General features: G+C 27.8%; 2 protein-coding genes across 2 annotated transcripts; one reads left to right on the top strand and one right to left on the bottom strand.

Annotated features, from left to right (window-relative positions):
* Positions 1–365: 365 nt before the first annotated feature.
* On the bottom strand, positions 366–3,646 carry LOC132917521 (phosphoribosyl pyrophosphate synthase-associated protein 2-like). Its single transcript, XM_060978302.1, has 7 exons — positions 3,367–3,646; positions 3,179–3,298; positions 1,723–1,832; positions 1,484–1,662; positions 959–1,237; positions 744–890; positions 366–680 (listed from the first exon to the last, which is right to left on the bottom strand). Exons 1-7 carry the CDS (start codon positions 3,441–3,443, stop codon positions 522–524), a joined length of 1,071 nt encoding a protein of 356 aa, XP_060834285.1. The 5' UTR covers positions 3,444–3,646; the 3' UTR covers positions 366–521.
* A 2,355-nt stretch (positions 3,647–6,001) lies between these two features.
* LOC132916955 (synaptogyrin) lies at positions 6,002–12,769 on the top strand. Its single transcript, XM_060977428.1, has 5 exons — positions 6,002–6,522; positions 9,960–10,197; positions 10,863–11,002; positions 11,082–11,229; positions 11,816–12,769. Exons 1-5 carry the CDS (start codon positions 6,418–6,420, stop codon positions 11,839–11,841), a joined length of 657 nt encoding a protein of 218 aa, XP_060833411.1. The 5' UTR covers positions 6,002–6,417; the 3' UTR covers positions 11,842–12,769.
* Positions 12,770–15,620: the final 2,851 nt, after the last annotated feature.

The following is a 15,620-nucleotide window of genomic DNA, read 5'->3' as shown; positions in this document are numbered from 1 at the left end:
AAACTGTGACTAATGACTACTTGAGAATATTCACAAGTGGATATACATTAAATATTAATCATCAAACTGCTGAACATTCTGGTGTTTGTAAATATTTAATACTAATGAAACCATAAAAATAAATATAATTTAGTCACCTATTATTTATAAAAATTTGAGAGCATTCCTAAAATAAATAGAAATAAATTTCAATAATTACATTTTAATATAATGGCACTAAAATATATTGGCTATTAATTATAATAATTTTAACATTATTAATGTGTAAGTTGTTCAAAATATTAATGTATTCTCTTCATATTCACTTAGTAAATAAGGATAATCAATAAGATTTATTAAAAAAAAAAAAACAGTAATTTGATATCATCATTTGAAATATACATAATTCATACTTGTATTCAAAATTTTTTACAATTCATAAATCACTAAATTATTGTTTGGAATTCTATTAGTTTTATATTTGATTTCTTATGTTCTTCATTTTACCACAATTAAGTAAATGATTAACATTTAAAAATATTTTAGTCTTCTAATGTGACATTTTTGAATAGATATGACATGGACTCTTTATTATGAATTCTGCGAATAGCCTCTGATAGTAAAATACTTATGTCTACAGTTTTGATTTTGTGACATTGCATTTTTTGGATTTCATGAGGAATTGTATTTGTCACAACCACCTATAATAAGTAAGCATAATGAATTTGTTAATTTAAACATGTGTTATTTTGTTATTAATTTACTTCATCAATTGGCGAAGATTCAATAAGTCTTGGAGCATCAGAAGATAAAAGACCATGAGTAGCCAAAACATAAATTTTATAAGCACCACGTTCCTTCAATACTTCAGCAGCAGCTACAAATGAAGCAACATCATCTACCATATCATCCTGAAAAATATTTACTTTTTAAGAAACTTTCATTAATCATTTTGTTAAAATCCATATTTTTTACTGACCACCATAATAGCGATACGACCACCAACATCTCCCACTACATTAATGGGAGGTTTTTCTTTGGCTGGATGTTGTGGTACTCCTACTCCCACATCCATTGTTCTTGAACGAGATGTTGACGGTGGTGGAGAATTTCTTCCATCAACCATATCAGAGTCGGATTCCTTCTGTTCACCGTGAATAACAGCAATTCCTAAACGTAAACGTTCAGCATATGATGTAGCTTTTTTAGCTGATCCAGGATTTCTTGCAACAATAACAGCATTACGATAATCAGGGATCTATTTAAATTTACAAAACATTTTATTAACACAAATTAGAAATCCTACTTTCAATGAAAAAAATGTATTACTATAATTTTTAAATTTTTAATAATACATTATTTTGAATATACAGGGCGGGCCACTGTGTAATCTATCTTAAGTTCCTGCATTTCTTTAGTATGAAAGCACAGTGGCAACCTTGCAATTAAAAATATAGTATGTTACTATATTTTAAAATTAATATTTGGAACATTGAAGACCTACACATTCTTGAATATATTGTAAAAGGAATGGCGATGCTCTCAAATTGTCAACTGGACATTCAAAAAAACCTTGAATTTCTTTTTGGTGAAGATCCATTGTAATTACATGAGTTAAACCTGATGAACACAACATCTTTGCCAAAAGTTTGGATACAATAGAACCACGTTTTCGCATTTTACCTAAAGCAAAATCAATGATAAATTATTCATGAAGGTAATAAGTGAAATTATTTTTAATACATTGTTTACTGTAGGGTAGATAAGGAATAACTCCAACAATGCTTTTGGCAGAAGAAGTTTTGCATGCATATGCCATGATTAGGAGTTCCATTATATTATTATTTACATCTCTAAAAAAATTCAATAGAATATAAGATATATAACAAGATTTAAAATAATAATTATCTTATAGCTAAACATAGGTAATCAGTAATTATTAAAAAGGCATATATTAATATGTATACAGGAATGTCAAAATAAAGATTATGGCTTTATGAGTTATGATGTAATCATTTAAAAATATAAATAAATACATACTGAGATATAATTAAGCATGTTTTTTAATTCAATGGGCATTAAAATGTTATTCAGAACAAACGTGTTAATGCTCGATGATATGTACTATCTTTATAATAATAATATAACTTCATCATTTAAATTGTAATTATAGTTTTTTTTTTTTTTTTTTAATGTATTTATGATATAAAATTATAAAAATTACTATATTTAATATTTCCAAGTACTATCTTTAATAGTTTAGGTAAATAACATAAATGAACCAATATTAATGAAATAGAAAATCAGATGACATAAATATATAATAATTATAAAATCTATGATTTATAATATATATACTTTTTAATTTATTCAGAATGTTTTATTGGTTCATAAGAATAGTTAATACTTGACTATTAAAGTATTAATAAGTATCACAAAACTATGGCAGTTAGTAATAAGTCTGTATGGTCTTATTAACCATGAGCTTTTTAAATAGTCAGTAACAAGTTTAGAAATCATCCACCTTAAACATTTTGTTAATAAATTTAATATTTTAAATAATGAAGTGGAAAACAATAATTGTAATTTGTATAAAGAATTTACATAATGTTTACATCAGACATGTTTCTTTGATTTTATAAATTATTAAAGAAAAAAAATATGTGTTCTATAAAATGTCTAATATATTTTATTTGTAAATATTAAATAATTAAGTTACATTTTATAAAAAAACCTAACTGTGAGTTTGAGAAATGTTTTGCTTCCTTAAACTATTAGAGTATCAACACAAAGTTAATACATTTGTAGAGCAGCCAACTAATAACTTATTTTTAGCAAATTTAAATAAAATTGCCAAGAAAACAAACAGTTAATCAAACAATCATAAAGAATGATCAATATCACAATGCATAAACAGATATTAATACCTTAGATTCCTTATTAATAAAAAATAATTCAGCCTATGCGTTTAAAAAATGTTTCAAATTATTGTTTACAACTCAGAAAATACAATTTTTACAACAGATATTTGTATAATGATTAGATTATATTTATATGTTTAGTTTTTATAATTGTAAATGCAAATAAATTTGTGTCATATTGCTTATTCAATAATTCAAAAAAATGTAGGAAATTAGCTAATATAAAATGTATTATTAATGAACTATTTGTATAAATATTATTTATTAATTATACATACTTTGAACCAGTTTGAATGATGTATATGTCTTTTCCACGCACGGAATCACTTATTTGGACAGATGTTTCTCGGTTAGTGGTATAAGAAACAGCACACCGGGCAGGTTTAACACCAAGTCGGCTGTAAATTTAATGATTTAAATAACCATAATCCGTAGAAATTAGAAATACTATATAAATTATAATTACCGAGCCACCAAATTGGCTAGTTCGAGGTGCGAATTTCCGCTAATTATCATAATGTCCGTTGATGTAGCTATGTCCATGGTGATTAGTACGTTTAACCGAAATTAACGAGAGTTTAGTATTTCAAATTAAGCAAATCGATCACTAGACGGGAATTTCTGCCAACAGTCAATGGCCAATGTGCAGAGTGCAGATTTATTATAATAATATTTAACATCGAGGTTTGATCGATTTGAAAATAAATGAATTTGATAAGCCTAATTTTTATTTTTTATCAGCAACAGCTTAGATCAAAGACGTTGTATTGTTACAGCGATAGCAACGGCGGTTCACTTGTTGAATGTTGATTAGGTATTAAAAAAAAAATTAATAATTTTACATTTTATATTTTTTTCGAACTGTTAATCGCTGTAAATAAATGTAATATAAATATATAATACGACACAATAGATGAAATTTAAATTTATTCTGTGATAATACTATAATAATATACATTATTATTTATAACCGCTTTATTTTATTTTATTATCTTGTAACTGTTTATATTTTAGTAAGTATATTTTGGTCTTTGATTAGCCGTATACATGTATACTGAAACATTAAAATATCATACAAAACATTAATTTCATCTGTGACTGCAGATATTATAGTCGTATGGTAACAGTTTAATTAGTTAAATAATCATTTCTATAGAAGCTATGGATAATTATTTTTCGCAATAATTAAAAGTCAAAGCCTGTAACGTTATCGATTTAATTACATAATTGTTGAGTATTATTTTTAATTTATAATTAAACATTTATACCTAAATAATATGGGTTATGATGATCATGTACACGCATTTAATTAAAAAAAACAAACTGAACAGAAATAAAATCACAATATTTGAGCGAAATATTTTCAGAGGAGTATTTTAGCAATCTTGTTAATCTCTTGTATTGTATATATAATATTAAATATACGTCTTAATTATAGCTCGGAAATTAGGTTGGAAAATGTTTTAAACGAGCGTTTAATAACTAGAGTTGAGAATTTGTATGGAAATGAATTTATTTAGCTTATTGTACAAAGCTTTTTCAAGGGTGTTAATTTTTAGGATTTTCAATATAGGCAATTTTATAAGTGCGTGCGTGTTGCGTGTCGATCATGTAAATGTGTGCGTAGTAAGTGATTACCTATTACTCATTATAAAATAGTATGAATGACTCTGTGTACCTAAGTGTAAAAGAAATATCAATGCGCTGCCACACGAGCATGTACCTATACTTATTGTTTGCAATAACGTACTATACAAAATTACGTGATTATTTTGTTTATTTTTGTCAACAGTTTAAGTCATTAATCTTTTGCAAATTATTTGAACTGACCTATTTATTCGATAGAACTTATGAGAATATTTTCGAATTTTCATGGAATTTACTTGAAAAGAACTTTCTTAAACGTTTTTAGTTAATTTTTTCACTTCAATATTATTATAACATTTTAAATTTCAAATATCAAGAATTTTATCAGTTTAAGAGTACTTAAGAGTACAACAACTTCAAAACAAATGGAAAGTTATTTTCAAGAACGAATTCTAATGTATTTTCAGAAATTTAATCCGATGTCTAGGATAATTGGTAAAATTAGCATAGTATACCTATTATGTAAAGTTTGGTAGAAAATATAGATGGGATCGAATTAAATTAGACACAAAAAATCCAATTTCGAAATTATATTTTGCCTTTTTTATTTTTAAGACTTTTTTTAGCCATTTTAGGCGATTTTTTTTAACTTAATTACTTTCCACGGATTATTTAATCCGTACGATTATCTTTATTTTTAATTTTTGTCTTCTATTTGTATAACATATCTTACACGTGCTGTACTTATATGTATGTAACATGCGTTTAAATTATATCTTTATTTCGGAATAAATTATTTGTATATAGTTACACCTGCAGCCAATAATATATAAAGAAAACGTAGTCGTGACTCGTGAGTGGATTAAGGAAACTTATTACTCAAAACTTTTACCCTTCCATTTCGACGTGTACAATCAATATATGATCTTTGAATTAAATTGCCAACTTCTATATATACCCGCGGGTCGTAATTGGTGTTGTCGGCGTGAGTGGGAGACGCAGCGTAGACGCCGTACCCCCCAAGACGGCATATACTAATTATGCTATTAATTATGTACGATATAACAATTTGCCGTGCCCTTAAATGAGCTTCAGCCACCAATACCCATGAACCCAGCACGACCGTCATGCAGCTATACCTACAGCTGCAGCTGTACAACGCCGACCGCGGGCCTTACACATACAAACTGTTGGCAGCCAGCAAAGAAACCCGCGAGGCCGCAAGTTGGTACGACTTATACGGTGGCGACGGCGACGCCGCCGTCGGAGCGCTTTTCGCCGCTGATGACGCCCACCCCGAATCGTTAAGGCCAACTAACGGTGCAGCGCAACCCTCGCGAGTGGTGACACGATGTATAATATTTTCAATGTGTGTGTGTGTGTGTGTGTGCGCGCGTGTGTATATATAAATATATATCGAACAGCGCCCACGGGTGCAGCGGGTGGTCGCGTCGGGCGGGATGCAACGACGATAGCGGCGTGGTTGAGCGCGCCCACTTCACCCTCCTTATCCCGCGGAGCCGTTGCGCGACGAGCGTCGTTGAAAAATCAATGAACGCCGTTATCTCGGCAAAAGCTCTCTCCTGGCCGCCGCCACCGCCGCCGCCTCGTCGCGCGTTTGATAATACGCGGGTTTTGTACACAAGCGGAAAACATCAAAACAAAACGAATTCCACCGCTGACCGCACAATATATTATATCACAATAATATATTATACGCGACGCACAGAGGTGTACGCGTAACCGCGACAGTAAACATTATTACCAATCGATTACCGCGACCTTTATAACGTTATATTGTATATTGTATCGCGCAAAAGTCGACCGTACCGCGAACACCGTCTTCCGCGCTCAACGTTATTATTTCGGCGCACCGTCTCTGCAGCAGTACAGATCGCATTTATCGCTGTCATCGTCGATCGTCGCAGGTATGGATCCTGGTCCTCAAGCCTACGGGGCCGGCAAGGTCGGCGGCCAGTTTAACGTTCAAAACTTTGTCCGCAAGCCGCACGTGTTCGTCAGACTGTTGTCGTTGGTACGTATACGATATAATAATATATAAATATAATATATTATCATAACGACAGACTGTATATAATATAATATAATATATATAATATGCGCACACGTGCAGTGCTGTGCGCGTTTAATACGCGACGTACGATATGAGCACTTACAGGGCCATATACGTGACGCACATGACGTGCCCATATGGGACGATCGCATTGGGCCAGTTCGACGATTGAGGGGACGATTTTTCATTTTAAAACATCTTGTTCGATGTATATACATCACTGAAATTCTCAGACTTACGAGTATAGTTTTTAAAAAACGAATTCTTTTCTATTTGTATATTATACGCGTGTGATGGAAGAAATATGAACGCACATTTATGACGAGTGTTTATAGTTTCTTTTGTTTTATTAATTAATAATAATTAATAACGCTTTCAATTGTAACTTTTTATCTAGCGATTCAGTCGCGAATACATATATGTATGTATAATGTATATAAACGAGTATAAGTTATATACGCTATTTTTTTTTTATATGTTGTGCTTATAGTCTACTGTTCTGGTTTGTTTGCATTTACATATTGTTACGGGTCGATCGTATTGCCTATTATGCTAAGTAAGCACAAAACAATATGGTTCGTGAAAACGTGAGATTAAAAATACAAATTCTACTGTAGTAGAGTATATTCGTGCAAATTTCAACGTTTTACAGTTTTTAGAGCATCATACGTATATACATATATTACTATTTTAAGGTCATACAGGTATATTGCACTATTTTGAAACTTTTGAAAATTGCAAATTTAAGAAAATAAAAATAAAAACTGTTAATTCAGTAGAAACAAAAAAATATCAATTTTAAAAGTCTACGTTTACTTATCCTACAATTATTATTTAATACTTTAAAATAGGTACGATATACTATGTTTTTTTCTACATTTTACTATACCTAATTAGTTTTTATATTATTCTTTGAAAATTACAATTATAGGTAGGTAATACAATAACAAATGAATAAATAAACAGCATTGCAATTTTTTTTATAATAGCATGGTTTTAACGAGTACATTTTACCACTCCATACTTGGCCATTTTTTTAATATTTCATAAACGTATATTTTTTAAGAATACATTTTGTAATTTTTTAATTAATTTGAATACCAGGCTTAGACGTCTTACTTATAAATTATTGAAGCTAATATGTACAGTATATACAGATATATACAAATATTGATCCATAATTTTAAATTACATTGGGTCCATTAATTGGCAAACCGAGCCTGTATATAATAATATTAATAATACATACATGGATATATCATTCATGAATTGTTATATATGTATTAAACAACTAAACAGATAATATTGCGTGCATATTATTTTGTCCGTCGCGATCGTCGACTCATGTATGATCATGATCCGTTGATGCGTGTCGAGTATTATAACCGTATAAGGTTAGTATAATAGTATGTAGTAATGGACGAAGTAGTCTATTCAAATATATAAGTGGGCGGGGAAATGGATAGGTAATAACCTATATATAGTGTTGTAATAAAACCGTAGAATAATTTTGTATCCGACGAGAAATATAGCGTAAAATCGCACTGCCTATTACGGATAATCAAAGTCATAACTAGGTTAATATCACATCTTTAACTTAAATACCTATAGGTACTATTAAACTACGAGAAGAGAATATTTTTGAAATATTTTCATACGAAGTAGTTACTGCGTTATACGGTTTCTTATATAACTATAATTTTATATTATTTATACTATTGTATGAATTCATTACATTTGGAAGAAATTATAAATGCAATGCATTTAACTTTTACATGATTAACTAATAGCTGTTGCCATAATTTAGTTTTTGCTTAGTTGAATTTTTCTATATATTGTAGCTTGTTAGATCATGGGTGGAAGAAATATTATATATACATATAAACATTAAACACACACATACAAACGTACATTTACGGCTTACGCCGTACTCCTTTTATAGTCTCAATTTCCAATACTTATGTGCACTATATTACGCAATCACGGGTAAAGCCAAATAAATATTAATAAGCTATGTAAAAAAAATATTCTGTAGAAGTATCTATGAACTAAAATACTCGTACGGTTAGAAAATGTTATAATGGTGAAGTATATGACGTGCAATATAGAAATAAAAGTGAAGAGCATCCCCTTTATCAGTTTTCACGACGTCAACATCACTTCAAACCACTATGTAGTCCTCCAAAAACATGCTTAATCATATTAAAATTTATCAATACGATAGTATAATATACTATATATATTACTTTGTGTAGGTAAAATGTAACATAAATGTATATTTACTTAATAGCTTGGGAGTTGCATTCAAAAGACCCAAATAGTACACTTATTTAAATCAACAATACATTTTTTTTTAATTTCAATTATGTATAGTAAAAACATATCAATTAGTCAAGTAGGTATAAATGATTCAGTGCAATTTAAACCAAGATAAGGCACGGATTATGTACCTAAGTAACAAATAATTAGAATTTAAAAGTTAAGGGTACGGAGGTAATTTTATTGATATCTTGAGCAGTAGATTGAAATTCAAAAAAATATTAAAATATTATTTTATTGAAGTATCTGATACATTTTTTATAATATAATGAATACAGTTAACAAAATTTCGTATAGTGTTCAATTTTTTGTGATAAATATACACGCACAATGTTATTGTTAATAACATTTTTATTATTATTTTATTTTTTTGGCATATAATTAATGTGTTGTAACTTTCTAAAATTGTTTTAATTTAAAAAATATTGTTAATGCTAAAAGTAAGTACGAAACTACAAACATAATATATGCATTTTAAGAAAAGAAATATTTATTTGCATATTCTATTCACATGGTAACCTTTTATACCGCGATGGTTTGAAAAGTAAATTAGCGAATGCATATTATAGAATATTACCTAGGTACAAAATAACTATAAAATAATGATCGATTAGACGTTTTTGGGACATAATAATAATCATTATTATTACATATTATTATTATTTTATGTAATATCAACGAAATCTAAAGATATTTACAAATTATATCAATTTATTGTTGAATTGAATTCACATTTGTTATTTATTTATTTTTTTGATGATCTCAAAAGTGAATTTGTAACTGTGAATTATCAAATTAAGTTACTATACTTTTAGACTATAGTACATATTGATTATAATAATTAATAAAAATTAAACAGTATGAGATACATGTTTTCGATAACAAACTTGGGTGATTGCCCGAAGCTTAATCTAATCTAACAAATTAATCCTTAAATTCGAAAAAGTATACTTTGAAGTTTGAATTGAATTTATGTTTAACCAAAAACTTCGAAGTATTTGATGTTTTGACATTGATGTTTATCCATTACACATTTTTATCTCTTTAATTAATTCTTTTGTGTTTTATAATTATTTTAGTTATTTGGTTTGATCGTATATTTTTGTGCATCATCTGGCTCATGGACTACAGACACAAAAACCAACGAGGAAGTATGCATGTTCAAGCTTAAGAGTTTTGGATGTCACATTGGTGGAGTGGTGGGTTTTACGTCAGTGATCGGAGCAGCTGTATTCGTTGGCGGCGAATATTATTTTGAAAACGTGCCGTCGGTGAAAAGCCGTAAACATTATGTGCTCATTGACCTTGGATTCTCATGTAAGAACCATTGATAAGCAAGCATATAAAACTAAACTCTAGACACGTATCATATAGTTCCGCAAAATATGGTTATTAATTTATTTATAGTATTTTATAAATGTTAGGTATCTAAATAGTTTTAAAAATAATTCAACAATTGTTGTGCTTTATCTATAAACCATTTTGTAACTTTAAAAATGTGTTTTTTGTTAGTTTCAATTGATATAGATAACAATAAGATCTGTCAATTATGTAAGTCATAGAATATATCGAAAAAAAATCCAAAAACTTGTTTTAAACAAATATATATAATCGTATGTTAAATAACAACTATGAAAAAATATTTCCATTTGACTAAGACACTAAGTAGAAAAAAAAAATTAAACTTAATATTGAAGTTTAAGATTATTGAATTATTAAATTATTATTAGTATTCAATTGTTTTTGTAAAATATTGCAAATTTGCTGATTCAATTTTTCAATTAGTAGTCAAGATTAAAAATTTGTCTAATAAATATTATACTAAGCCGAAAGCTATAGATGTTGTTTAGTATATAGTTTATCGAGAGTGTAGAATTTTATATATAGTAAATAGCTAAATAAGATAATGCTCATTCTGAGGCGAGTGAACACAAATACAAAATATTTGTATAATATACTTTTAATATATTTTTAAATTTCAGGTCTATGGTCGTTTTGGAATTTTTTACTTTTCATTTATCTATCTAACTCATGGAGTGATACACCCGATTTCCCTGATTCAATTAGCACTGCCAATCCAACCACTGCCATTTATTTTGCATTATTTGCTATTTTTTCATGGGTATGCTCAAAAACTTCGTATTTGATTACATCAAAATATAATCATTATCATTTATGTGTTTGATTAAATTTTGTCACAGGGGACTTCTGGATATTTTTCATACCAAAGATATCAAATGGGCGTAGATCCAGCATTTATATCATCTTTTGAAGCCGATCAGTTTGGAGCATACGACGAAACGCAAAATAACAGTACCAACGAATCTCCGTTTAATAAACAGATGTCGGGTATGAGTTAATATATTAAATAGTGATTCAAAATGTTGTTATTGTAAATATTGTTTTTGTTCTTACTTTTTTTCACCATATATATAGCGAATATATGTAAGTAGGTATATTACTCCACACGTCTATATGTTAATACTTAATGGTACGAATAAACTATGAAACATAATATAAGTATAATGTTGGTTTGAATATGCATTTTTTCGGTTAAAAGGAAAATGTTTAAAAGGCCACAAATAAAAATCGCACAAATTTCACACCACAAAAAGCAGCAATAAATTTGTTTAACATAAATATTTTTGACATACATCTATTTTAATAATATTCACTATCGCAAATGTTTTTTTTATTATATGTATGTATTCATTTACGTCAATAGTTAAGGTCCAATTCCAATTAGTGAAAATCCCTATGTACCCATAGGGTATACATCAACCACCCCTATAGGCTATAATAGGTATTTATGTAAAATATGAAGAAATAATAGAATATCCTATTAGCATACAAGAGATCATAAAGTTACACTCAATTTAAAAACACTCATATTATTGAAATTGTTGTATAGTTATTCATTTGTTTTATCATCTAGGTGAATATCAAACTCAAGCTTACTAAGTACACAATCAGTTTTCCAACGATGATACTGAACATACCAGGAGATTGTGTTTTTACTACACGTCATACCAAATTACTTATCGCCGATGGTATTACTGGTTTTATTACTTCACAATAACTAAACAACGTATTTTATTGAATAGTTAGTTGCGAGTAGTATCAATTTTTGAAATTTGTAACAAATTCGTTTATGATAATTATATGTATTTTTATTATTATTATTATTTATTTATTATTTTTTTTTTTTTTTTTTGATATACTTATTGTATCATTACATTTTAAACTAATATTCTATACATCATTGTTGTTGTCCATTTATAAAAACATAAGTAAATTTTAGTAAAAAATTGTGAAATAATTATTGGTATTGTTAATAGATTTTCTTTAAATAAAATTATATCAAGCGCCGATGAATGCTAAAATGAAATATAATGCATCACGGCGCAAAGTTTAACGATCAAATTCTTAGAGTTTATACTCCATAACATAATATGCATAGCTGTTTATGTATATACTGTTATAAGTAACGTACAAAAAAAAGTAATGTAATTCTAATCAATCTCTATAATAATGTTCTTTTTCTAAAATATAAGTGACAAACATATTTTTAAATAAATAGAAATAATTACTCATATTAATAAAAATGTCGCAGGCAATATTAGATTTTAGTAATTTAGATATAATTTAGGTACATCATCGTGATCAATGCGATTATTACGAACGCATTTCTGTTTCGCCGTATCAGTATTTTGTCGGTAGATACCTCCTATATCTTAATATTATATACTATTATATAAATTATTAATCAACTATTAATATAAACATTACTATATTATTACATACAAGTGCTAACGCACGTATATATTATATATTTTTTTTCTTGAAATATATTTGAAGTGATGAGAAATATATGCATACGGATTATTCATGTTGTGGGTTTTTATTACCTATATTTCTTTATAGATAATAAAACGATGATATGTTCGACGTCTTAATCTAAAATATATTTTCATTCGTGATCATTTTTTTCACGAAAGCTATGAGAGTACCTGTATAGAAAAAACAATCGTACCTAATATTTCTTTTAACCGAAAAATAACGCATGAATATATTATTGATTTTAAGATAAGTGGACAATATATATTTAAAATGGTTGTACCTATATACAATGTATATGTATATTTAATATTACAAGTGGCGAGTATTGGCCGAGTAGAAATATATTATTAAAAAATATGATGTTTAGACTATTAGTATTTACAATATATAATATGACATAGAAATACAACAATTATATTTTGATAATTTGACATGTTTATGGCTTATGGCTGGGGGAATTCTGATTTTTGTGCGATACGGAGATCGTTACCACGTTACAACGAAACCAGCTCTACTCTCCAGTTTCCAGCCAAATAAAAAAAACAAATTAAAAAAAAACAACATTTATAAATACGGAAAACTCGCAACTTGATAGTTCTTCGACGATGTCGACAAGGGGAAATTATTGGAATTTGTAATTTTAACTGATAACTTTTCATAGTTATAACAATAACTTCATGGTACATAATTTGTCAATAGCCATAAGACATTAACATAATAACATGTACCGATGTATCTGCATGCAGCGTGAAATGTGTGTATACTCTTTAGGTTTATTTCTAATAAAACATCACTTTTACAAAAAAAAAAAAAATATTATTTAAACCTATGATGGAGTTTATAATGTAGAAAAAATTAACTTACAGTGAATATAAAATTAATTATCTAATTACCAACTGCATATTATCATAGAAAAAAATATCATTTTGCGTTAAAGTTAATTTAAAAAAAAGATTAACTCGATATGTTAATGTTAATGTTGTATTAATCAATAGTAGTTTCATTTTAGCTTATTAATTCTTATATAATAAGAGATATATTATTTTTATAATACATATACATATAAATAGTATGTGCTAATTATCCGCTAAATATTTAATATTTTTATGTAACTTTAATTAAAGGGGAGGGGTAACACATGTAATATTCAAAATTTCTAGCAATTTGCTTTATGCAAATAAATAAAATAATATTTTTTATAATAATAGTTAATTTAAATTATTTATAAGTCAAAAAGATAGAACATTAAATATAAAACTCTTTAAAAGTTTTTTTTATAGCAATTGAAAAATATAAAAAATATATAACCAGACACATTTTCTTATTTAAAATCGTTTGAATTCATATGTCGATGAAAAATAACGAAAATTCGAAAATAATATTTTAGTTTAAGTTTATAAAAGTTATAATTTAAGATTTGAACCTTGAATGAGCGAGTTCCTAAAGAAATTCAAAGTTAGTCTGCGTGACCCATGCCATTCATAATACATATTGTAGTTTGAAAACTTTATCTTCATTATTTAGTGGAATTAAAGTGTTATATTATATATAGTATATGGATATTTGGTAGAATACTTTTGAAAATATTGTGGCACACTGTTTAGGATACTTTAAAAACACCTAAATCATTAGCTGTTGTAGCTCAATAATGTTTCCAATTATGAAGTTTGCGGTAGTCCATTAAAAAATGTGTACCGATAAAGTTTAATATTTTATGACATTTCAGGGTTTCATGTTCAAAGGAATTCTCTTATGAGAATTACCTATACAAATTAGTTTGGTATACGAGTTGAGTTAAAAATCTTAAAAACTCATAGAAATATTATGCAGCGCAGTCACCAAAACATTTTCCTTCGACTTTACCACCGCGGTGAAGTGTATATTCTGGTTATTGTATGTATATATTAACAATTCATTTTTATCATCTACAGAGTGTTATATTTGTATTTTCGTAATTGGAATTTGATCAATCTATATTTTTCCTGGATATATTTATACATTTTCTAAAAGAGTGTTATCCACTTGCCCACTTTTTTTTTACTTGAAATATAAAAAAAAATTAAATTTTTAAGAAGTCCATACTTATATTTATTTTATTATCAGTACATAAATATGCAATCGATTCATTCATTCTTGATTCATCTGTCCCTTCAATAACTAACAAGTAACAACAAATCCATTTATCATTTTTCAAAAAAATCTTTTTTTTTTAATACAACATAAAAGAATTGTCAATATTTTTTTATTTTCTGGGAAAATTTTCACAGAATCTAAAGTAATCATTATGTTGTAAAATTAAAAATATATTACTTAATTCTTAATACACGTATAAAAATTATTTTGGTTGAAACTTAGAAACGGTTAATATCTCATACTCATTTGTTGGAAATGAGTAATGATGGAAAAGGGTGTAGTGCACTTTTGATAGAAACATGTTAGACTTTTAGCACTATATTATTTTAGTGTTACTATAGTTTTTATTAATTCCGAGTCAATGAAAAAAAAGGGGGGGGGGAGAGAGAGAGAGAGAGAGAGAGAGAGAGAGAGAGAGTAGCTTTAGCAGGTTTTAGTTTTGAGTGAATACATTTTAGATTAGGAAACGTGTTTAAAGTTTCATGTACAGCATATGCAATAGATCAGAAACTAGATGTAGATCGTACTTCAAATATGTCAAAATTATAAAATTCCCATTAATTTTCGTGAAAATCGTAAAAGAACGCTTATAATATGTTTACGGTCAAAACCCATAACTTAGAAAATCAGTTTTTGACTGTAATGATTAATCGTTTTTAGATTTAAAATGACAGCACACTGCTTAACACACTCGCTCAAGTAACAACCTATCCAAAACGCGCAATTACCACGAAGCCAGTCGCAGTCGATTAGTTTAACGACATGAA

Source organism: Rhopalosiphum padi, chromosome 1 (genome assembly GCF_020882245.1).
Source record: "Rhopalosiphum padi isolate XX-2018 chromosome 1, ASM2088224v1, whole genome shotgun sequence".
NCBI lineage: Eukaryota > Metazoa > Arthropoda > Insecta > Hemiptera > Aphididae > Rhopalosiphum > Rhopalosiphum padi.
The sequence above is the reverse complement of the archived record's forward strand: the minus strand, read 5'-3'. Positions and strand labels throughout refer to the sequence as shown.